This window comes from Piliocolobus tephrosceles, chromosome 6 (assembly GCF_002776525.5).
Source record: "Piliocolobus tephrosceles isolate RC106 chromosome 6, ASM277652v3, whole genome shotgun sequence".
In the NCBI taxonomy this organism is placed as follows: Eukaryota; Metazoa; Chordata; class Mammalia; order Primates; family Cercopithecidae; genus Piliocolobus; species Piliocolobus tephrosceles.
Window position 1 is genome coordinate 12,164,680 of NC_045439.1, and position 25,423 is coordinate 12,190,102.

The 25,423-nt window shown below is 34.7% G+C and overlaps 1 protein-coding gene across 4 annotated transcripts in view; it reads right to left on the bottom strand.

Moving 5' to 3' along the window:
• PPP4R4 (protein phosphatase 4 regulatory subunit 4) overlaps positions 1-25,423 on the bottom strand; it is a 110,421-nt gene that overhangs the window by 20,900 nt on the left and 64,098 nt on the right. For all 4 annotated transcript variants that reach the window (XM_023205330.1, XM_023205331.2, XM_023205332.2 and 1 more), the window contains 12 exons: positions 23,561-23,682; positions 20,761-20,883; positions 19,600-19,769; positions 19,148-19,267; positions 16,512-16,589; positions 15,209-15,292; positions 14,332-14,514; positions 10,605-10,710; positions 8,991-9,138; positions 4,236-4,380; positions 1,610-1,651; positions 1,083-1,157 (listed from right to left, as the gene is read on the bottom strand). In XM_023205330.1, the coding sequence (XP_023061098.1) occupies positions 1,083-1,157; positions 1,610-1,651; positions 4,236-4,380; positions 8,991-9,138; positions 10,605-10,710; positions 14,332-14,514; positions 15,209-15,292; positions 16,512-16,589; positions 19,148-19,267; positions 19,600-19,769; positions 20,761-20,883; positions 23,561-23,682 (1,396 nt within the window). The remainder of the gene's footprint in view (positions 1-1,082; positions 1,158-1,609; positions 1,652-4,235; positions 4,381-8,990; positions 9,139-10,604; positions 10,711-14,331; positions 14,515-15,208; positions 15,293-16,511; positions 16,590-19,147; positions 19,268-19,599; positions 19,770-20,760; positions 20,884-23,560; positions 23,683-25,423) is intronic.

The window sequence follows — 25,423 nt, forward strand, 5'->3', positions numbered from 1 at the left end:
TTTTTTTTTTTTTTTTTTTTTTTTTTTTTAGACAGTCTCACTCTGTCACCAAGGCTCGAGTGCAGTGGCATGATCTCGGCTCACTGCAACCTCCGCCTCCTGGGTTCACGCCATTCTCCTGCCTCAGCCTCCCAAGTAGCTGGGACTACAGGCACCCGCCACCACGCCCAGCTAATTTTTTGTATTTTTTAGTAGAGACGGGGTTTCACCATGTTAGCCAGGATGGTCTTGATCGCCTGACCTCGTGATCCACCTGCCTCAGCCTCCCAAAGTGCTGGGATTACAGGTGTGAGCCACCACACCCAGCCTTTGTTTTGTTTTGTTGCTTTTTTTTTTTTTTAAATTAAGCATGCCATACAATCCAGCCATTCTATTCCTAGGTATTTACCCAAGAGAAATGAAAACATGTCTAACCAAGGACTTTTTCACTAATGTTCAAAGCAACTATATTTGTAATATCCCCAAATTAGAAGTAAGCCAAATATCTATAAAGGAGGTGAATGGATAAGCAAATTGTGATATTCCATAATATAGACTACTACTCATAAATAAAAAGGAATGACTTCTTCATGCATACAACAATATGGATGAACCTCAAAGTAATTATGTTGGTAGAAAGATGCAGAACCAAAAATAGTATTAATACCTAATATATGATTCCATTTATATAAATTACGGAAATGCAAGCTAATCTACAGTTCAGAAACTAGATCATTGGTTGTTAGGGACTAGAGTAGAATACATGGATTACAAAGGGGCAGAAACCTTTAAAGGGATAGAAATGTTTCATATTTTCATTGTGGTGATGGTTTCATCAATATGTCAAAACTCATTGAATAGTACACTTTAAATGTATGTAGTTGTCAGTTACACTTCAGCAAAGTAGTTTTTTTAAAAGGCTCTCAAATATAGTTTTCTTTCTAGTTCATAAAAGAACAGATTTCAAAAACCTGGGACTGTCATTTAAGAAGAAAAAAGAGTAATGTGAAATGGTGAGATGGAAAGAAATGATTGTTTAATAACAAAACACAGTTTTATTAATCAGAAAAGAGTATATGTGTGTGCATATGAAAGCAACATACCATTTCCAAAAGAAGTAGTTCTTCTCTTTCTTTCTCTTGATCCAACAAATCTTTCTCATAAAACTTTTTCTGAAACTGTTTAAAGTTTAAAATGAAATTGTGAAATATTAGTGATGAGTTTCTGCCAAGTTTAAAATATTCCTTTCAATAGAAGTGATATGGTTTGACTCTGTGTCCCCACCCAAATCTCATCTTGTAGCTCCCCTAATTCCCACATGTTGTGGCAGGGACTGGGTGGGAGATTACTAAATTATGGGGGTGGGTCTTTCCCATGCTGTTTCATGATAGTGAATGAGTCTCTCAAGATCTGACGGTATTGTAAGGGGGAGTTTCCCTCCCTCTTTGCCTGCTGCCCAGATGTGACTTGCTCGTCCTTGTTGTCTGTCATGATTGTGAGGCCTCCCCAGTCATGTAGAACTGTGAGTCCAATTAAACCTCTTTCTTTTGTAAATTGCCCAGTCTTGGGTATGTCTTTTTCAGCAGCATGAAAATGGACCAACACAATAAGGTAAAGAGAGTATACTTACAGCATCCATAGACATTTCCATTCTGTCCAACTCTAACACAGTCTATAAGGAAAGTTTTTAAAATTATTCTAAAGTAATTAAATTAAAACAACCAATCATTTCCCAACAAGTTATTTTGCAGAGGCAGGTTCAAATAGGAGACTTCTGCACTATGGGGTAGACTAAGTGAGAAAACTCTAAAGTTCTGCCGAATTCTACATTGTACTTACAATCAACCTTTATACAATAATGCCAGGGTCAATTTTAACTTTTGAAAGTTTTTAACCTTAAGAAGACCAAGTCTACAGGCATACTTCAAATACCAAATGCATATAATCTAACTAATTTCTAGTAACTCCCAGTGCCAATTTTTTTCTGAATTTTCAGAAACATAATGTAGCTTTTGAATTTTTAAAAAGTCTTTTAGCTATACATGAATGAAACAAGCCATCATTTGGCTGAATAATCCTTAGTTCCCTCCTGTAGAAATTTTCTATCTGCTCTAAAAATATTCTCTCAATTTACTATTTGTCTTTTGGAATACACTAGTTTGAAACAAATTATTCCAATCAAAACAATGGTCAATCTAACCCAGGGTTCTGTCTCTGATAAAGGGCAGTACTTCTAAAACTTACTCTACACGAGTAACCCTAATGGTCAAAATAAAGTACATTTGGATATGCATATGCCCAAAACTATCCATGACAAACATAAAATTTAGTGAAAGTTTTTTCTGCTGAAATTTATGAAACATTCATAATATATGCCATGAAATACTCTCTATTTAAATAAAGTTCCTTTTCACATTAAAAAATTGATAAAACTATTCAATTTTTATCCAAAAGTTTTGTGTAGCTTTCTGGGAGTTTTCCATACTAATGTCTCATTATACTACAGAATTTCCATGGGACAGACTGGCTTCATTATATGCAGCATACTGAAAATAAGAGCTGTATTCCAGAATAATCCACTGTAGACTAATAATCCATTAATTTAATTACATCACTGTTACACCTGTATAGGGTTAGCTTCTATTGTCTCTTGAATTAATAAATTATTCTGGAAAAGTAATTAGCCCTCTCATGTTTATTATTTTGACAAGTTAACTCCATTGCCTAAACTTCTATACTTTTTTTTTTTTTTGAGACGGAGTCTCACTCTGTTGCCCAGGCTGGAGTGCAGTGGCGCGATCTCGGCTCACTGCAAGCTCCGCCTCCTGGGTTTACGCCATTCTCCTGCCTCAGCCTCCCGAGTAGCTGGGACTACAGGCGCCTGCCACCTTGCCCGGCTAGTTTTTTGTATTTTTTAGTAGAGACGGGGTTTCACCGTGTAGGCCAGGATGGGCTCGATCTCCTGACCTCGTGATCCACCTGCCTTGGCCTCCCAAAGTGCTGGGATTACAGGCTTGAGCCACCGCGCCTGGCCTACACTTCAATATTAAACAGTAAGGAAGGAACTGTCTGGTAGAAACAAGTCTGTGTGTGTGTGTGCGCGCGCGCGCGTGTGTGTGTGTACTTTTAGATTTAAATGCATGTCCAACTCTAGGTATTTCTGGTTAAATCAGTTAATAAAAGAAGAATTCACATTTCATTAAAATTAAAACTATACTAATTAATACTAAGTCATCAAATCACTTAATTAAAAGATTCCTCATGTGACATCTGGCAATGATTTCCAGAAAAAAAGAGAAAAAAAATAAGAATTCTCTTTTTTCTCACCACGTATGCTAATTTATTTATGACATCAATAAGGAAATTTCCCTCACTACAAATAAATGCTCAAAAACAATGTGTCCTCAGGTATACATATGTAACAAACCTGCACGTTATGCACATGTACCCTAGAACTTACAGTATAATAAAAAAAAAAAATGTGTCCTGAAATTTATATTCAGATTCATAAAAGTAAATAATTTCACTTGAACTTATAAAAGATTAGTTATATATTCAGCATAAACAATTTTTGAACAATAAAAATTATTCTAAGATGTGGCTCACTAACCCAAATTTTTACTGTTTAGTTTTTCCAACATTTCCAAAGAATCCATATACTACGATCTCATGCTAAAACAAACAAAAAACTCATAGGATACAATTTTACATTATTTACAAAGATGCACTCAGAAGTAGGTAAGAGGTATCTATTCTAGTCCTCTCGATTCTGCTACTTACTAATATGATCTCAAGTAGACACAATATTTCTAGGCACAGAACTTCTATAAAGTCAAATAGATCCCTGAATTAACTCAAAGGGCCCTTCCAGGGATAAGTTTCTATAAAATGTGACTTTCCCAATTTTACCAACAAAAGTTTCACTGGATTATAATCACTTATAAAGAAAATCTGATGAATAAAACATTCATTATTAATTAAACAGTGTTTATTGAGCACCTAACATGTGTCAAACATGGGCTTATATTACTAGTAATAAAAGTTTAATGTCTAGGTGCCCTTTGAAACTTTCATATCCAGTTGTAGCACATATCAACCAAATCATTTACTAATTCTTACAACTTTAGCAAGGATAAAAATATTTTAATATATTGCTATCCTGTCAAGCTGAAATAGTGAAGTTAGATTCTTACTACCTTAATACAAAAAAAAAAAAAAAAAAAAAAATGCAACATTCTGGCAAGAGTGATACTTACTCTTTTTACAATAGCCAGAACATCTTTATCTTTTTCTTGACACAGGAGTTTTCTCACACACATTTCTAACTGCTGAAGTAGATGCTTATCAGCAGGAATCTTCAGAGTAGATTTCACTTTGGGCAACAGGTAGCAAAGTTTCATTCTATAATAAAATAGTATTTACTCTTGAATGAATTTAATAACTAAGAATAACAGTAACATGAAACAAAGAAAAATCAAGTTTTAGATAGCCTGAGACTTCATTTATTCATGCAAGATATATTCATGGAGTGTCATTATGTGTCAAGCATTCATCATGCTAGATGCTGAGATATAACAGTAAATAAAACCAACAAAATTCTCTGCTCTCCTGGAACTTACATTCTAGTATGGGAGCAGAGAAGAGAAAAGAAACAAGGAAAATCTGTCAGATAGCGTTAAATGCTATGGAGAAAAATAAAGCAAGGAATAAAGGCAAGGGAGTACCAGGGGCAGGGGATTAATCGGTTTTAAAGCAGGTGGCCAGAGAGGGTTGTCATTGAAGGTTCCACTGAAAAGATGATATTTAAGCAAAGACCTAAAGAAAATTAGGGAATAAGCTATGTGAATATCTGGAAAAGAGCATCATAGCAAATATGGAGAGTTTGTCTCTACTGTTGGTCCAAATGAGCAAATTGGCCATTGTGCCAAAACAGAGTGAAGGTGAGACTAGCAGGAGGGCTCAGAGTGGTAAATAAGAGGCTTTGAGAGCCACTGTAAGGAAATTGCCTTTTATTTTGAGTATGACAAGAAGCCATTGGTAGGTTTTGAGCAGAGGGGTGAAATGATCTGACAATGTTTTACAAGCATCATCTGCCTACTGTGTTGAAATTAGACTGTAGCTGGTCAAAAACAGAAAAAGAGAAACAATAGGAAAAGTTCTTAAAATAATTCAAGCAAAAGATGATGGTGCATTGATCCAGAGTGGTAGCAGGAAAAGGTGGTGAGAAGCAGTTGCATTCTGAATCTCTCTTTTTTTTTTTTTTGGAGACGTAGTCTCGCTCTGTTACCCAGGCTGGAGTGCAGTGGCGTGATCTCGGCTCACTGAAAGCTCCGGCTCCCAGGTTCACACCTTTCTCCTGCCTCAGCCTCCCGGGTAGCTGGGAATACAGGCGCCCACCACCACACCCAGCTAATTTCTTTTTGTATTTTTAGTAGAGACGGGGTTTCACTGTGTTAGCCAAGATGGTCTCAATCTCCTGACTTTGTGATCCGCCTGCCTTGGCCAAAGTGCTGGGATTACAGGCATGAGCCACCATGCCTGGCCTGGATTCTGAATATCTTTTACAAGCAGCAGAATGTACTGAGGGATTGGAGGTAGAATGACAGACAGAAGAATTTATTTAAGGTTTTGATCTAAGTAGGTGGGATGGTTATTTCCTGAGATGGAGAAGAGCAAAAGCAGATAAGAAAGATGAAGATTGAATTCTAGACAGATTAAGTCTGAGATGTCTATCAGATATACAGTGGAAATGCTAAGTGGGCAACAGGCTCAATAAGTTGGCTATCCATCTAGCCTATCCAGACTAGATGTCAATGCTTCAGATAAAGTGAGGAATCTTCAGCAAGTAGGTGATATTTAAACCATGAAATGGGAGAGATCATCAAGGTAATGTGTACAGTTAGAGAAGAAAAGGATAAAAGGACCTAGTCTAAGGTGGTCTAAGGCACTACCACAGTCTAGACTGGGTTGGAAAGGAAGAAACAAGGAGGTTGAAGAATGCCAGGAAGGTAAAAGTAAATCCCAAAACCTTTTAAAAAAAAAAAAAAAAAGCCTTTCTAGGAGGAGGTGTTTCAGAGGAAATACTCTGCTTTGCTAAGCTAAAAGTCTACTCTTTTTCCATGGCTGTTTTAGAGAGGGATGCTAGGTGGGTATCTAATTTTATAGCTGCTATGTTCATTTATTCATCTGAATGCTCTCCAAATTATTGTTTTTTATCTTTATTGCAACCCTTGAGACACCTGAATTCCATTTTTAGAGTTTCCAGAACACTTTCTCAGCTGAATCTTTACTTGAGGAATCTTCATATACAACAAAATTTGCTTTTTATTTAACCAAAAAGGGTAAAGAAGCTCCTCCTGTAGGATTTCCAGCACTATAAATAGCAACAATGGTCTCAACCTCATTCACAGTTCACCACGGATACGGCCTAACCTAGCAATGCTTTCTATAATTAAGGAATATCAACCCCCAAAGAAACATCATTTCTGGCAGCTGTGGAAAAGGCTTCTCTGAATACCAAGAGTCTTTTTCCAGCTTGATATTGTCTAAACTTGGTGAATTTAAATTTTAAACATTAACTTAAGGAAAAATAAAAACACTTAACAATCTATGCACACTCCATTCTTTATAACCCAAGGCATGTCTAGAAAATAGATATTCAGCAGAAGCTACCCAATCCATTGTAGTGATTCATCTCTATGAGACTCCTGGGCCCCTGAGATGATCTAATTCTTGAGATTAGGGATCACACCTTTCAGATAATTTATGTATATTATCTCAGTTATTTGTGCCTCAGAATAATTTATAAATTAGGTACTAAGGAAATCAATGCACACAGAAGTTTTGTAACTTGGCTAAAGATACACATTTAATGTAGAGCTGGAATTTCAGCTCAGGGAGTGTGGCAACAGAAACTGTCCTCCTAACCAACATGATCCTACCACCCTTGCCTGTGATGGCTTTCATTCTATCTGCACATCTCTAAAGCACTGAGCAAGTGCTTTTATACCCAAAGCCAGTTAGCATACAGTGTTGTCGGATACATTTCTTGGCTGGCAGCTGGCCAGGCAAGAGAGTAGGAACCAAGACACACAGTTATACAATAATCTGCTGTCCTGCAAATCTCTGACATTAATAGAGTAATAATTAATTATTCTTCATGTGGTTTTTTGAATTGGCAGATTTCTTTCTCATAGAGTCAATGTCATGCTCTTTGTTACACTGATCAAAGTAGAGATGATTTCATTTCCTTTCAAATTATTTTTGTCACCTGCTTGATAAGTGACAATACATCACATTGAAAGTTGCTTTTATAGAATCACAATTGCAATTCACAAAATGTTCATAAAGCTGGACCCATTAGTTGTTTAGGAAAAGCTAAAATCTAAAGAATTACCAAAGGTTCCTTTTTTTATTTTTTTGAGATGAAGTCTTGCTCTGTCACCTAGGCTGAAGTGCAGTGGTGTGATCTCAGCTCACTGCAACCTCCACCTCCCAGGTTCATGTGATTCTCCTGCCTCAGCCTCCCAAGTAGCTGGGACTACAGGCGTGTACCACCATGCCTGGCTCATTTTTATATTTTTAGTAGAGATGGGGTTTCACCATGTTGGCCAGACTGGTCTCAAACTCCTGGCCTCAAGTGATCCCGTCTACCTCGGCCTCCCAAAGTGTTAGGATTACAGGCATGAGCCACGATACCCAGCCGAAAAGGTTCTTTTCAATTCACTTTAAATGTCAGCAATACCCCACCTCTCATTTATAAAGCACAAGAAACATACACCAAAAATTAAAGTCAATGCAGTTGTGCTTTCTGTATTTTCTCACATTTAAAATACAAAACGAAAACTTCTAGATTTGTTCCCATTAAAAAATGCTCACAAAATTCTTAGGTTGAACTTTTCAATATCTTTTGACAATTCATCTTCATATATATCTCAACACCAAGACTATTAATCTCAGTTAGCTTATTATCTCACCAACTCTTCCTATTAAAAAGCTTTGACGTTTTACGTATTGCCTAAAATTCACATCAGTTGTTTATAAAAGTGGTACATATGCATCTTTCAGATGCATAAAACTAAGTGCCCCTAATGTATAGAAATTCAGCAGGGAGTTCTAGAGTTTGTTCAGGAAAGCCTTTGGCCAACTGACTCTGATCTCTCTCTTTCCTGAAGATCTGAGTTCAAGTTCAAAATAGAGACACAGGACTTAGAACACGGTAATCTAATGGCTGGGCTTAAATTTCTTTCAAACAGAAGAGTTTAAAATTATTTTCATTCCATTATCAAACGTACAAAAATAGCTCTTAAGTAATAACATGCATGTACTTTAATGCCACTGAACTACACACTTATAAATGGTTAAAATAGTAAATTTTATATTATATATATTTTACCACAATAAAAAAGGAAGTGTTGTGCTCATTTGGAGAGAAAAAGGACAAAATATATTTATTATTTTTTTCCATTTCCAGGCAAGCCATTTTCAGATCTGTTCCTTCCAACTTAACAGTTAATCAAATGAAATTAACATTTTACTGGATTTCAAAAATATAAGGCAGCTAAACAAAAAGACAAGATGAAGACTTTGAAGCAGTTCTACTTCTTTGAAAAAATGGGCCTCTAAAAACTAACAGATGCTCATCAAACAACTCTGAAGTGATAAGGCTACTGACCATCTTTTCTTTAGTTTTAATGGTAGATAAATTAATAATAGCTACTCGATCTTCTAATCGTTTCAATGTATATATCCAAATGGCCGAAGAAGCTTACCAATCTGGCTTTGACTTACTGCTCTCAAATCCAGTAAAGACAAAAGATCTGAGACAGTGTTGAAAGAGTATGCTTCCAAGTCTTACTGATACCCATCAATTATGAATACTAAGAATTTCAAAGCACATGTAAATTCTTGACTTAAGTTTTTAATTGGCTAAGGAAAAGATTTTGCATATGTTCACTATAGTAGATAAAAATAAATACAATTTCAAATATTTTCATTGATTGATAACATACCTCACGTTTGCTACTGGATCATGTGTCAGTTCAATAGCAGGTAGAAAGAAATATTTACAGAAAAATGATTTGGAAAATATCTCTATAATAAATTCACAGGTATCCAAAAATCGAAGTCTATTCCAGTAACTTTTTCCTTGGCCCAATTCTAGAAACAACAACAAAAATTATCTTGTTAATTTTTCCTACATGAAATTAATGTGACAAAGTAAGACACACAAAACGCATAACAAGTTTCTTCATACCCACAATATGGCTAGCAAATACAAGAGATAAGAGGAAAAAAATCATTATTATATACCTCAGATTTGTAAATCCCCAAACTGACATCTCAAAAACCATAAAAACGTTTTGTCAAACATTTCATTCAATTTCATAAGCATTTATTAACTATGGAGTGACTGTATATACTACTTTTTATCACCCACTATGCTAAGTACTTTATACATATTATCTCATTTAGCTCTGAAAAGCAGCCCAAAGAGATGCACATACTTCTTCCTCCTAAAAAATAAGGATACTGAGATTCAGTGAGTTTAAAGTCACACAGCTGGCAGGTGCAGAGCTAGAATTCAAACACAAGTCTGTATAACTTCAAAGTGTTTTAAAATCAAATTAACTGTTTTGTTCCCTTTGTTTCCTTAAAAATGCCTAAAGTAGATACAGTCACATATAAACAGCATTACTGACAATAATTCAGGTCAATGTTAAAAGGCTAATTTTCTACTTTTTACATAAATGTTCAAAAATAAAACCAAACTGAATCTTCTTTCAAAATAAAACATTCTAAACATGAGCTCCTACCACTGAATAATGAAAACCGAATTAAAATAAGATTATAAAAAGAAAGATTAAAGTATACTGAGCATACTTTTTCTTAAATGGTATTTTATAAAAGTACTCTAATTTTTTGAAAAGTAGTGATACACACTTAAACTGGTAAACCCCAATAACTAGAAAATCCCATTACCTGCCTATACTGGATAATATAGTTTAGTAAAAACATTAAGACATTATGGGCAAAGCAAATATACAATAATTAACAAATCGACTAGGTATATATAGGTGTGTGCAAATATTTCTAAAATCAATACTATAAACCCAATGTTTTTGCCTTGATTTTAGCTTTTACCAAATTAAAATAAATTTGCATTTGTAAACTGACTTAGTTTCTTAAGACATTATAAACCTACCAGGCTCATCAAATTTATATTCAAATATAGTATCAACTCTATTCAAGGAAAAATCCCAGATTCTGTTAAGTATGTGAATATTGAAATAGGACCATAAAATAAATTATTAGATTCATGGATTTTCTATTTATATTTTAGTTCCAAATGTTATTTCATCAGAGTAGAAACTGAGCTTTCAATATAGGTAAACATATTGTAATTTCTAAAGTGTAGACATTCACAAAAGAAAACAGAGTAATTATTACTTTCATTCATCACAGATCTAATCTTGCCATAAGGATTTCTAAAAAATAAAAATCAACTTATAAAACCCAATAGTAACCTAATTATTCACAGCAAAATGATACATAAGTCAGATATAACTAAAGCCAACTAGTTTGTTTACTTTCCTTTCTCAAAATAGTAGACAATGATTACTTACGTTCAATTAATTTTTGAATGACCTCATGTCTCTGTTCTTGTTTACGATTATAACGCAGAAAAATGCATAGAGTTCGTGAGGCTGCCTTTTGGACAGGTAAGACATTCTTGAAGAAATAAGACAGACAGACAGTTACACTAGGCTAATTCTAGTCTAGATAATTTGGCCCCACCAAATCAATTTTAAGTCAGTGACTAAAATAAGGTGTTTGCTGCCTCTCAACTCATTGAACTTATATCCTTATGGAAGTATCTTCATAATTTAATGTTAATCACTCAGGCAAATCAACCAATACTTATATTACAAAATTAATTTGGCATAGTCAAGTCCAAATCATCCAGATTTGACTCTTATTTCCTTGCCATCTCATCTTACATTATCATATACACCCCTGCCACTTATTCTTTTACCTGTTCCCTGGACTTTATCATTCATTCATCTGACAAACATTTGCTACAACATGCCATCTGTCAGGTACATCACCAAAAATACGTCACTACTAAAATATACATTTAGAGATCCCATGATCAATCCTTCTGGCTTAATTCTAGCTCTTAATGATACAGATGACATTTAGAATCCAAAGAGCACCATGTCAATCATTCTTACCAGTATTTCAAGTCCTTTGTCCTTTCAATTTCTGTCACACCACCAGGCAGAACCTTAATTCTAAATAAATATGGCCATTTACCTTTCCTGGGTTTGGGTTCAAACCATACATTAGAGAAAAATTTCTCAACCAGACATATTGTGTCCAGTATAAATTCATGTTCATTATCTTGACTTACATACAAATATAATGTTGAATTACTAAAGATCCCAAATATTATAGTGGGGATCCTTGAAATTCAAATAGAATGAAACTTTACATTGCTGAGACAGTGTTGCCTGCTACCTCCTCTCATATTTTATATGAGCTATTCACATTATATCAGGTATAATTTGAGTGGGGTTTTTAATCTGTTTAATCTGTTTAAAAAGAGGGTATTTCCTTTGATTTAGAAAAGAAAATTTAGAAAATATACATAAGCAGAAACATGACTGGACTTAAGGAAAATGAATTTTTGATAAATGGTGAATTAAATAAAAGCATGTTATTCTTTTCTTTCATTTTATACATACTGATAAAATTTCAAATACATATATAATAGTCATGAAAACATATATATTTTGTACCTCACATAAAACATATATTATAGTTTATGGTATAAGGTATTCTCCTGGGCCAGAAGTCAAAGATAAATATAATCAGGTCAAAAGTACATAAGAACCAGCTTGAAGAAGTTGTAACAATTTGTGCACAAAAAAATAATAACTGCAATAACATTATTTTATCTAAAAGAGAGTCGATGTTAAAAACAAAGTGCACTTGTCACCATTAAAAATAGCTACTACGCCACCTCCCAGCTCTGAAAACTGATAATTACAGGAAAAAAATTAAGAATTCATCCTGTCTTTACCTTAGTAAATGTAGCTCAAGGCAATCAAATAACCAATGTGAACAAAGGAATGCACTTCTTCACACAATGCCACCATCAAAAATGCATAAGAAATGATGGAATTTTAAAATTATTTAGGAAGTTATAATGAAATCACTGATTCAAGTAAGGATCATCAATGGATTCTAAAACTAACAGGTAAAAGGCTGATAGGAAACTGGTATTCAGAGGGCTGAAATACCAGCTGAAGATTGTGCTGGCTATTCAAGCATAATTTTAGAATAATTTTTTTAATTCTATGAAAAATGACATTGGTAGTTTGATAGGAATGTGTTGAATCTGTAGAATGCTTTGGGCAATATGGCCATTTTAACAATATTAATTCTTCTAATCCATGAGCACGGAATGTTTTTCTATTTGTTTATGCCATCTATGATTTCTTTCAGCAGTGTTTCATAGTTCCCCTTGTAGAGCTCTTTTGTCTCCGTGATTAGATGTGTTACTGGATATTTTTTGTGGCTATTATAATTGGGATTGCATTCTTGATTTGGCTCTCAGCTTGCACATTATTGATGTATAGAAATGCTACTGATTTTTGTACATTGGTTTTGTAACCTGAAACTTTACTGTAGTGGTTTATCAGGTCTAGGAGCCTTCTGACAACATCCTTAGGGTTTTCTAGGTATAGTATCATATCAGCAAAGAGAGATCATTTGACTTCCTCTTTTCCTATTTGGATGCCTTTAATTTATTTCTTTTGCCTGATTGTTCTGCCTATGACTTCCAGTACTATGTTTAATAGGAGTGGTATGAGTGGGCATCCTTGTCTTGTTCCAATTCTCAAGCGGATGGCTTCCAGCTTTTGCCCAATCAGTATGATGTTGGCGGTGGGTTTGTCATAGAGAGCTCTTATTACTTTGAGGTATGTTTCTTCAGTGCTCAGTTTGTTGAGGGTTTTTAACACAGAGACACTGGACTTTATCAAAATCCTTTTCGGCATCTATTGAGATGATCATGTAATTTTTGCTTTTAATCCTGTTTATGTGGCGAATAACATTTATTGATTTGCTTATGTTGAACTAACCTCACATTGCAGGAATGAACTTGATTGTGGTGAATTAACTTTTTGATGTGCTACTGGATTTGGTTTGCTAGTATTCTCTTGAGGATTTTTATGTTGATGTTCGTCAGGAACACTGACTTGTAGTTTTCTTTTCTTGTTGTGTCTTTGCCAGATTTTGGTATCAGGGTGATGGCAGCTTTGTAGAATGAGTTAAACAGGAACCCTTCCTCTTCAATTTTTTTGAATAGTTTCAGTAGGATTGATTCCAGCTCAGAGCAGGTTGCAAGGTATGTCTGCTGGTAGTCTGGCCGTGCAGTTTGTCAAGGATGGAAGATCCCTGGCCAGGGCAGTGGTACAACTGGTATACAACCAGGTAGGCACATGCACCCCAGGGTTTTCAGCCCAGCAGATGAGTGTGGGGCCCACCCAGCTTGCACTCCCCCAACTCAGCACCTGCCCCAGAGGTAGGCCTGACCAGTTGGATTTGTCCCAAGCCTTCTGTGCCCAGATCACAGAGCCATGGAATGTTTCTATATTTCAAAAAATTGCAATAGGATGTCATATTAAATGTAAGGTGAATTATGAGTTAAATAATCCCCTTGGAAATTTCTGTGAAAAAAGTAGACAACTTTGTGGGGAGGCTTGAGTGCCACCTTGTTTTGAGGGAGGAGTCTTTTTTTTTTCTTTTAACACTATTTATAAGGCTATCAATACTAGGGCATCCATGTATTTGTATAAGCTTTCTCTGTTCCATTGCCACACTATAAAAGTAACCAAACTTATAGCAGGAAGCTTAAGGGGTGCCTTGGCAAAACAGCATAGCTGGGGTCAGACATAAAGGGTGTGGATGCATCAGAGGTGCACATCAGAACAGAAGGTCCTTTGCAGTCAAGGTCACTGAGTCCTGTCAACCTTCCTCTTAAGAAGAACTATTTCAAGTTTGAAGTGAGTCTACCCTGTTCTTGGCAGTATATAATCAAAGGATAGGTGAAAGTGCCACCTAGTCATTCCTCTCTCCAGCTAGAGAGAAGATTCGCAGAGGGAGACCTAGTGGGGAAGGAAAGGGAAACCTGAGTTCCCTCCTCTGGACCTAGGAGGCTGACATCCTCCTCGGGAGAATGGAACGAACTGAGTTTGTTCCACTATTTTGAAAATATGAAGAGTTTTGATAATTCCAGAATCAACCATGAGTTCAAAAGAATAAGATGAAAGGTACTGAGCTCACATTTGTCATCATGATTGTGAACATTCTTTGTAAGAAACGGTAATAAATCTGATCACTTGATATGACATGTGGCAGGCAGGCATATTTCTGAAGTAGCTTCTCGTGAATTCTCCATTTTAAAGAGGCTGCAGCTCGCTGTTCAGCAGCTGTGAGTGCTGGAATCAAGTCAGGCAGAGAAGATAACTGAAAAGTGAAATGCATCAAAAAAAATCAATTATAAATATATAAATAAATTGCAGCACTCAGTAAAAGTACTCAGTTTTGTAACACATTGGGGAGGGGAATACTCCTTCTCATTTCAGAGTTTAGGAGATATCTTAGTTGTCACAAGGAGATAATTATCTGACTAAATCAAACACTTTTAAAAGAAATCATTAAGTAAAATGTATGATTCCTGTGAACCAAATTTTGAAATAAAAACTGCAACTCATTCTTCTTCCTGTCAGATTATCATAGCAACTTTTCTAACTACAGTAAAATGTATTATATATTACTGTCAGCAAGCTTTGACTTCCTAAATTCCTATCCTTTTCTCAGGTTACACAGTGGCTTAAAATTAATAATAAAGAATAAATTTCTACCCTCTTGTCCTATTTGCTATTCTTGGAATAATCATTAATGCTAATGAAAAATGAAAATATGAACATAAAGTCCAAAGACAATAAACAACAATCATGGTAATTTAAAATTATTAACGTAAGAAAGATAGAGGAAATTCAAGCTGTTCATACTCTAACAGGCTTTTACTGACTACCTGCTATGTGGCATACACTATTTTACATGCTTTCCAAACATTCTTTCATTGATGCCTCACAACACCCTGTAGAGTAGGATAATATTTACACAGCTCAGAATGTTTCTGAAAGATGAAGTTTACCTTATTTTCTTGAACACTGCTTTCTCCACCAGTAGACATAAGTTCCAAGATTTCTGGAAGATGATCTATAAGAGCATCTAGTACCTTTTAACAGAGATATTTATTACTGTTATAGTGATTACTATGTTTTTTTTTCTAGATTAGTTAATTCTACATGTCAATTTCTATATAGTAATAGTGGTTTTTTTTTTTTTTTTTTTTTTTTTTTTTTTTCCCAAACAACATTTTGGGTATTTCTATTTTCTCACTCTGCCATCTTCTTGCTGAAAAGTCTTAGAAACATGATCAACTGCCTTGGCCAACCTTCGAAAAGAGATTAGTGTACCTGCCTCTTGACATTGTTCAAATAGTCTAAATCTGAGACAGCTACTTCTACAAAACTAACATGTTCAAAAACTGCCTCCAAACTTTTGACAGGTATTTTAAATTGGATAATATTCTCAGTGATATCAAAATATTCATGAGTTGCGCTTTGGCAAACTAACATTTAGGTGAAAGAAATATCTAAATATAGCATCAAAATAAAGTATTTCAGCCGGGCGCGGTGGCTCACGCCTGTAATCCCAGCACTTTGGGAGGCTGAGGCGGGCGGATCATGAGGTCAGGAGATCGAGACCATCCTGGCTAACACTGTGAAACCCCGTCTCTACTAAAAATACAAAAAATTAGCTGGGCGCGGTGGCGGGCGCCTGTAGTCCCAGCTACTCGGGAGGCTGAGGCAGGAGAATGGCGTGAACCCGGGAGGCGGAGCTTGCAGTGAGCAGAGATCGTGCCACTGCACTCCAGCCTGGTTGACAGAGAGAGACTCCGTCTCAAAAAAAATAAATACATAAATAAAAATAAAGTATTTCAAAGTCTTTGCAAGTACATATTAAGTGGTAAAATACTACACAAACAGTGGCAAGAGAAAAAAGTTATAAAATGTGATATATGATTACAATTGAGTAAAATAAAAACCTTTATATAGAAAAGAACATTCATATAAAAAAAGAAAAAGGAAACAAATAGTAACAGTAATTGAAATTAAAGACATTCTTTTGTCTGTTTTTTGGCACTTCCTAAATTTTTCTTAATAAACAACTATGCATATACTAAGTTTTAAAACTGAATATATTTTAAAATCTAATTTTTTAAACTATTTTCCCAATATCCAGTTTATGATACAGTAGTACAACAATTTGAAGCTTCTGGAGCTAGTCAGCTGAAAGAGTTCACACAATTCCAAGAAGTAAGGGAGAAAAGGCATTGGTATATTTGGACCAAACATAAAAGAATTAAAAATCAAAGAGTAAGAAAATATTACCTCCAGTGATTCATCTTGTAATAATGTTATTAGTTCTTTATGTATTAAATATACTCCAGAATTCAGAAGCTTAGACACCTAAAATATAGCAATAAAGTCTCTCAGATTTAAGACTACTAGACAGATATAGGTTACAACAATTTTTAAAAATATATCCTTGTTATATATTTCTTCTAAAAGCCATGTTATAATGCAAATATAAAATTAGATTCTATAAAAATTAGTGGCACAAATAACCAGCTTTCTAGTCTGCTTCATGACATGCTGAAGTGTGTGGACACACACAGGGGTGAGGAAATACAAAAGAATGGGATTTACCAGAGTCATAACTTTCACATCAACAGCAATAACAAGCCCACAGGGGCCTCTAGTTCACATTTGAAAGTCTTAGAGCAGCCAACAGGGTCTTAAAGGATATCCTAGGTATGTAAGCATTCATATGAGTTCAGAACTTCCCAGAGGGTAACTTCTACTGAAGGCCTACAGTGATACCGGGGTAGTTATAACTCCTAAGAAAGCAAACCAACTTTCCTTTTCCCCATCAAAGACTTTAATCAGCATGAGAGGAGTTGGGAGAGTCTAGAATAATACAGTTCCCCCTTGTAAACAGTAGTTTTTTTGTCTCCTCCAGATAAACTCGGAGCCCACAATGGTGGATTTACCTGTTTCTACTTCATCTTATTCTTTTTAAAACACACTGGGCTTGACTAAAGTTTTATTTGAGAAAAAAAAAAAAATGGTCCCTGGATAAAGAAAGTGTTTTAAAATTCTTTGCTCTAACACAGTTGTTTTTGACTTGTCGAAAATATTTCCAAAATATTATTATTATGAAAAATAAGAATAAAGAACACAGTAAAGCAATTATCAGAAGCTGGCATTAACACTGTTAGAAAAATTTAAATCCGCCAGTGGATTTTCAGTACTTAAAAAAAAAAAAAACTTACACTAGCCCTTCATTTTATGGAGAGGAACATCATTCTTACCCTATCTACATGGTATGATTGTGGTAGAATATGAAAACTAGCCACCCAGCAAATACAGATCAATGATTATCAAACTCACTTCCACCAGTGAAAGCATATTTGTATACATATGTACATTTCCATATGTTTAACTATATGGTGCTATGTTATGTCCACTATAAAACATAAATAAAATTATATATTAAAGTGATGAGAAAAAAACAGAAAGTCTAAAATTTCAGACTCCAATCTTGAATAACTGTCTCTGGAGACCACTGATCTAACAAGTACATGTGGACATGGTAACCAAGCCTAAATGACCATTTAATGCATCTTGGAGGTGAATATTCTGCTCAGCTGGTCAGTGCTCTCTACCCTATCCCCACTCCTCCTAAAAAGCAGAGTTCTACAGGTATGTTTTACAAAGATGATATACTTTTGCAGCACTGAAATTATTTTAACTAATTATACTTTAATTTAAAGGGAAGATGTCCAGGATTTTGTATAATGCATATATATTTCATTCATACCAGAAAAAGTGTTCTTTCAAAAAAGTAAAACTATCACCCAGTAGCCAAAAAAGAATCTAAGTAACATTTATAATGATGCTATGGATGGATATCCTGCACACTTGCAGATAATCAAAGTGGTCTGACATAGGGACACAGTGCAAGGAAGGGGGTAAAATATTCTCACTGAGAATAAGAACTTACACCACTTATCCAGAGGTTTTCTTTTTTTTTTTTTTTTGAGATGGAGTCTCACTGTGTCTCCCAGACCGGAGTGCAGTGGGGAGATCTCGGCTCACTGCAAGCTCCGCCTCCTGGGTTCACACCATTCTCCTGCCTCAGCCTCCTGAGTAGCTGGGACTACAGGCGCCCACCACCACGCCCAGCTAATTTTTTGTATTTTTTGTAGAGACAGGGTTTCACCGTGTTAGCCAGGATGGCCTCCATCTCCTGACCTCATGATCCACCCGCCTTGGCCTCCCAAAGTGCTGGGATTACAGGCGTGAGCTACCACGCCCGGCCTATCCAGAGGTTTTTATGTGTCAGTTTTGAAGTTGAAAGTTATAGCTTATCTGTATTTATTGCAACCACGGCATACGTGCACTTCTTGCTGTCATTCAAGAAACATGCCCCAAATTTCAACTTCAAGGGTTAAAAAGTTAAATTCATCATAAAAGTTTCAACTTACTTTTGCTCGTACTTTATAGAGAGTCATAATAGCAGAATCTAAAAGCCATGCTCATGAAACACCATCCATTTGTAGTAAAAATAATTAATGAGTTTCAATTTTGTATTGGTTCTCAAGTGCTTAAGTTTAGGTGCAAAGTTAACTGTAAATATTATAAAGCATATAAAAATTGATTTTGCCTTAAAATCTGCATCAGCCATATCTACCACAATGTCTGGTTTAAAGTAAACACTTGGTACAGATATGCTGAATGAATGGGTTAATAAAAGAATTCACAAATATCATGTATTTATGGAAATGGATTCTGTAAACATACTAAAAAAGAAGAAAATTATGGAAGTTTTTAAACAAGATTTAAGACTAGAACATGAAAGAGATATCCAGTCTATATCTTATAATCTACAAGCACATAATCATCTAGTATACACAGGTAGAATTAACAACAAATGTAAAGTGATACTAAGTCTTCAGACTTACTTCATAAAAGCAAATAGCAATAGTGTATCTGACTGGTACTTCAGGGTCATGGCAAAGGCAGAAGAATGTAGAATAGAGTTCCATGTGGAAGTTTTTAGGATCAACAAAAACAATCATGGCCTGGTGGAGGTGGAAGGGAGGAGATGAGTGGGAAGGAAAGAAAAACATGCATCAATACCTAATATTATAATCATCTCACTTAAATTGAAATCACGTTCTCTGAATTGTAATTTAATTAGAAATCATATTTGGAAGATCCAAATATGTATATATCATTCTGATTTATACACAGAGATATAAATTTCTCAAATATTTACTCTGTGTGTACTGTGTACACTAGACATAATGCTAAGCAGCAAGTGTCAAAAATGGCAATATTTTGAATGCCATTTATGCACCTATTTTAAAGTTATAATAAAAATCCTCAGTAAATATAAATACATATTTATTACCGGAAAGTTATAAGCACAGTTCTTCCGTACTGAAATATATTTCTTCTCCTGCTCTAAGATTTGGGGTGGAATCTGATTTTCATTGTGTCCATTTTCTTGTTGCAAACCCAATGTACAAAGTTTCTTATAAAATTCCAAAAATCTCAAGTGCTGATCTGGAGTGAAAATTCCTAAAACAAATATAAACACCTATGCTCAACATTTCAATTGAAAACAAAATTTAAAAAGGTAAAATCAAAGTACAATAAAAATATAATTGAAGCCAAATACTTAAATAAATGGTTGCAGATAGTTTACAAATAAAAGGAACATGAAAAGAGTAACTGTTAGGAATCTAACAGATCACATTATTTTACCTCATATTAATTCCAGTGATATTTTAATTTCAAAAGCATAACTTACATAATGCAGGAACTATGCCTGCATTAATTGCTGCAGCATGTATCATATTGTAGGCCACTAAAAACTCGCTAATAATAACATTGTGGCTATTTATACATCTGCTATTTTCTTATAGTAAATGTTTTAAAATTGCTGGCAGAAAAGACACATGCATGTGTGTATGTGTCTCTGCAGGAAAGGAGCTTAAAAACGGAATCTGAAAGACAGCAAAGTAAATTCAAAACATTTTTAATCAATGGAATGGTTCCACATTCATTAAGTATCTCGAGGAGCTAGAAACTCATAATATATTGTTATGAGTTCATTATTAAACAGTCTATCTCACACTGATATAGTAAGCTAAGAACTATGTGTTCAAAATGCCAAGAGTTATGGTATTATTCCACATCCCAAGCTGAACTTCTCTAATGATATAATAAATTATTCAATAAATGGTTAATAAGTGTATACTTACTGCATACAAATAGTGAATAAGCCTGAGCATCTATTATCACATACCAAATAATACATAAGTATAAAATATTCAGAGATTTAAAGAGCTATGCTTACTTTATTCTGTCATTGTTCTTTCAAATAGGTTCTACTGGTGAAAAAGTCATTCCTAAATGTGCTCTAAATGATGCTATCAAAATTCTAAGATCTCATAAGATTTTTATATACTTAAGGGCTAGGCTTTACAATTAACTGAAGAGCCAAAGTTTAATGACTAAGGTAGAAAAAAAGGGAAAATAGTCTCAAAATTCTTAGGATATATCATACCATATAGTCCATGACAGAGTTTTCCTAAATGGAAAGATAATGAAATAAGAATTGATTCATCTGCTTTGAAAGATTTTTCACAAAATGATTTCACTAAGGGAAGTATAGTTTGACTTCTGTCATCTGGAAAACAAAACAAAATAATACATACTTTAAATTCAGTCATCCACACTGCACATGTGGAAACTAATACACACAAATTCCAGAAAGAAAAATTACTACGTTAGCCTCATAGTAATAGAAAATACCTGAAAGCAATGATGATGGAGGTGGGTGGTGAAAAAGGGCTAAGAGGAGGCTTGAAATGATCAAAAACTTTAATGTCGGGTTAAGGGATTTGGACTTCAGATTGCAGGCCATTGGGAACAGAATATAAAGAGTGATTATGAATTAAAAAGCTAAGATGATTGAGGATTTGAGTCTGAATAACTAAAAGAACTCTAATACCATTAACATAAATAAATAGTAAGCAAAGGAAACTTTTCTTATTCTCTTTTACACACATCTCATACCATGCTGCAGCTTAAGCCCATTTTATCATTTCATTTTTTACTAAAATTTCATTAGCTTATAATACGTTCTATGTATTGAATTTCATCACTTTTACTTCTTAGATGGCTCTTCTTTAAAAAATTAATCGATTCTTTGAGTACATCTGCTTAGGTCACAAGTATCTGACATACTGAGGATATTTAACCCTCAATTCTAAATGCTCTCCAAATTTCTCACAGTTTTCTCAAATTTCAGAAATGAACCACTTCTTTATTGTCTGGAAATGTTAAGTAAAATGCTGTAACAGGCTTACGAGTATTATTATTACTATTATCATTACATTTCGGCGCGATATCTACTATTTTTGTTAAATGACATTCATTCAACACACTGTGTTTCTTACAGAACAAGCCTTGTAACTTAGGAGAAGTAGAAATATGAATAATAAATAGTCTCTTATTTTGAGAAATGCAAACCAGCAAAAAAGCCAAACACAAAAAATGTAAGACAATGTGATCACTGTCTTAACAGCTGGTATAAGGCAGGTATCTATAAACTTTTTTTGTAAATATTCTAGGCTTTGCAGGCTGTGTCCCAACTACTCGGCTCTGTTCTTGTATCACAAAAACAGCTACAGACAATACCTGAACAAATAAGTGTGGTTCTGTTCCAATAAACTTCATTCACAAAAACAGGGGGTGGGCCAGATTTGGTCTAGGGGCCATAGTTTGCCAATGCCTGGTGTCAGGGATTTAGAAAGATGTCAGGGAGGAAACTGTATTTAAACTGGGAACGAAAGAAGCAGAAGGAGTTGGCTAGGAGAAAAACAGAGGGAAGAAACAACAGAGAAAGAAAAAGTATGAGAAAAGACTAGAGGTGTGAAACAAGGTATGCTAAGCAAGTGGGACTGGAGCATCAGACACAAGAGGAGTGGGAAAGAATGGTAGGAAATAAAGCCTCAAACACAGGTTAGACCCAGCTCTGTGATAAATGGGCGTGGGCAGTAAAAGGGAAAAGATCAAAGATGATGGCAAGGTTCTAGTTTGGTGCCTGGGGATGCACCATTATTAGAGGAAAAAAGATTTATTCATTCACTTATCATGTATTGAGGTCTTACTCCTCTGGTTTGTCATATTGTCTAAATGACTGTTCTGGAAAATTCAAACACAATTATTGTCCATATTGCAATAATCTTTAAGAGGCTTCCTGGAGTTCAGATAAAATGTTGGTAATCCAACTAAATGTAATACTATAATTACACAATTGAATTCTGTACTTAAGTACTTGACATTTACCCCTCCAAATTTCACTTTACCAAAATAGTTAACGTTTACTGATAACTAATGTCCAGCATTAGTCAAAAGTCTAGTCATACATTCAGTAGAGCAGTTAACTGTCTCTGTGACATGATTTATATAACACTAAGGGATATCTCTACCCTCTCCCACTCAAATACCCCATCCCAAATTTCTCCCCCAATGGCCATGAGATTTCTAGCATTAAAATATTATTAAAGAGAGGAAACTCATGTAGACAATGTCTCAGGATCTGTCTTAATGTCAATTAGGTGAAAAAGTTAAAGTCAAATTCTTAGCCCTATACACACACAAGTCAGTTAAGTTTTGATGGGAGAAAAGAGAGATGGAATATGTAGCAGCAACACTGTACACCATGTGGTATTGGTTTTAATATGGTTTGTCCCCATCAAAATGCCTGTCAAGGATTGGCCCCAGTGCAGCAATAGCGGATGGTGAAATCTTTAAGAGGTGGGGTCGCATGGGTCCACCCACTGGCTCCACTCTCATGGGTTGACTGGTGAAGTTCCTGTGGTATTAAGTGAGATCTCCTTCACAAGGGACTGGGTTAGCTCTCATGGGACTGGGTTAGTTCTCTGGAGAGCAGGTTGTTACAAAGTCAGTTTCTTTTGTTCCCTCTCCCTTTTGCAGGTCTGCTTCCCCTTCCACTTCTCTGCCACATTATGAGGCAGCATGAGGACCTCATCAGAAACAGGTCAGATGGGGCTGCCTAATCTGGAACTTCCCAGCCTCTAGAAATATGAGCCAAAGTAAATTCCTTCATAAATTACCTGGTCTCAGGTATTCTGTTATAGCAACACAAAATGGACTATGACACTATGAGGTAAAAGTGAAAGCCAAGAAGACACCAAAATAGAATGAATTATAAAAAGAGGGAGAGGAAGGGAGGCTTAACATAAGAAATTCTAAGTCTACTTTTATTCCTGATTAGTGACATAAAACATGTAGAAAAACACTATTTTCAGAAGCAAAGATGTATCTACATGATTTACCTGTATCAAATATGTCAAGCAGATTAACCAAAGTTTCAAAAGCTGCAAGTCGTACACTGCTGCCTTCATCCCTAGAAAGTTCTATTAATTCAGGGAGCACCACACTTTTTGTAAGTTCTGTCCTGCACAGTAAGCAATAGAAGAAAACAAATCAAATCAATAAATGTGTAGCAAGAACTTACTAAAAACCAGTGACTGGGCTAGTTGCTGCAGAAAATATGAAAAATCATAAAGATACTGTTTCTGCTCTCCAGAAGCTTTCAGTCTTATGGGGAAAGCATATCATACATATAAGAAACATTAATAGTAATTTCATAATGATTTAAATCAATCCCACTTCCCCCAGCATAATATTGTTACCTACAGAAATCTTAATAACTAAGAGTTTATATTAAACTTTATAAATTATAATATAGTTTTCCATTTTAAGCAATTTCAGCAAATATCTGGACTAATTAGAAAAACTTATCAGTAGTAACTGCAGAAACCTAAATAATGTATTTTTATCTAGATTTCAGGGTATAAATTATTTTTCCATTCACCTAATGCATGATATTATGGTAACTAATTTCTATATAGAAGATGATATATTACTCTAGATGTCCTACCTAGAAGAATGAAATATAATATAAATGCTTTTAGGGAATATATAATATTTATAAGACAGTTACAAATAGTTCTTATTCAACACTTTGTGTCTGCTTATTCCTCATGATAAGGTGTCATTGTAATGACAAACACTTTGATAAAAGAGAGGTTTATTATGTGGGTAGCTTTCTTGGGTACAAGATGGAAAATGGCATCAATTATAATTGAAATAAGATGTTGATATAGTCCAAGAAAGTTATTAAGAGCTGTAGAAAACTTTAAAAAATTCAGGGCAAATTCCAACAACTCTAAGACAATGTTGTCAAGTAGAACTTTCTCCAATGATGGAAATGTTTATCATTTGTATTCTTCAATAAGGTAGCCACATGTAGCTACTGAGCATTTTTTAAAATAAGTTCATTATGAATGAGGAACTAAAGCTTTAATTTTCTTTAATTTTCCTTATTTTAAACTAAAATTGCCACATGTGACTCGGGGCTACCATATTAGACAGCATAGCACAAAGACAAGGACTTGAGCAATTGAAGTGCCAAAAAAAAAAAAAAAAAAAATGTTTCCAAGAGATTGATCTCGGTCATACAGATACAGATGTTAACATTACCAGTAGTTCACAAACATTAGGCAAATACAGGATGTAGACAGAGGAGGTAAAAGAGTAAAATGTGACAGAACATATCCAAAAGTCATAAAAATTTATTTCATACAAATTTTGCTCAGAATATATTTGGATACCTGAAATCCTTGAATTTATTAACAATGAAAGAAAATAGTTTAAGAAAAATAATTTCATCTCTATAGTAAAAGTTATTTCTATTCAATCTTTAAACAGAGTTTTTTTCAAAAACGTTATAGTGATACAAATTCAACTTAATTATCTCTGGGCATTAAAAATGAAAATAATCATAACAAATAACTCTTTCATTAATTGTGTTAAACTTACAACACAACACTTAAATATTACTTAGCAAGAGTGGACACAGGACAGAGTACACTACCATACCCTGTGTGACATTCTACTACATCCTGTGTGACATTCGAAAGCCTTTTCAGGGCCTTAAATATTGGCCCAGATTTTTTAAAAAATTAACAAAGGTACAAATGACCACAATCTGATTGCCTTAGCTTGTGAAACAAAGAACCAGATGAAATCAGTGCAACTTCTGCTAAAAATGAGAGGTTCCAATGATTTTTGCACCAATTCTGAATCTTGTTTTTAAAAGAAAAGCTTTCCCAAGACAGTTTTGAGGGAAGACT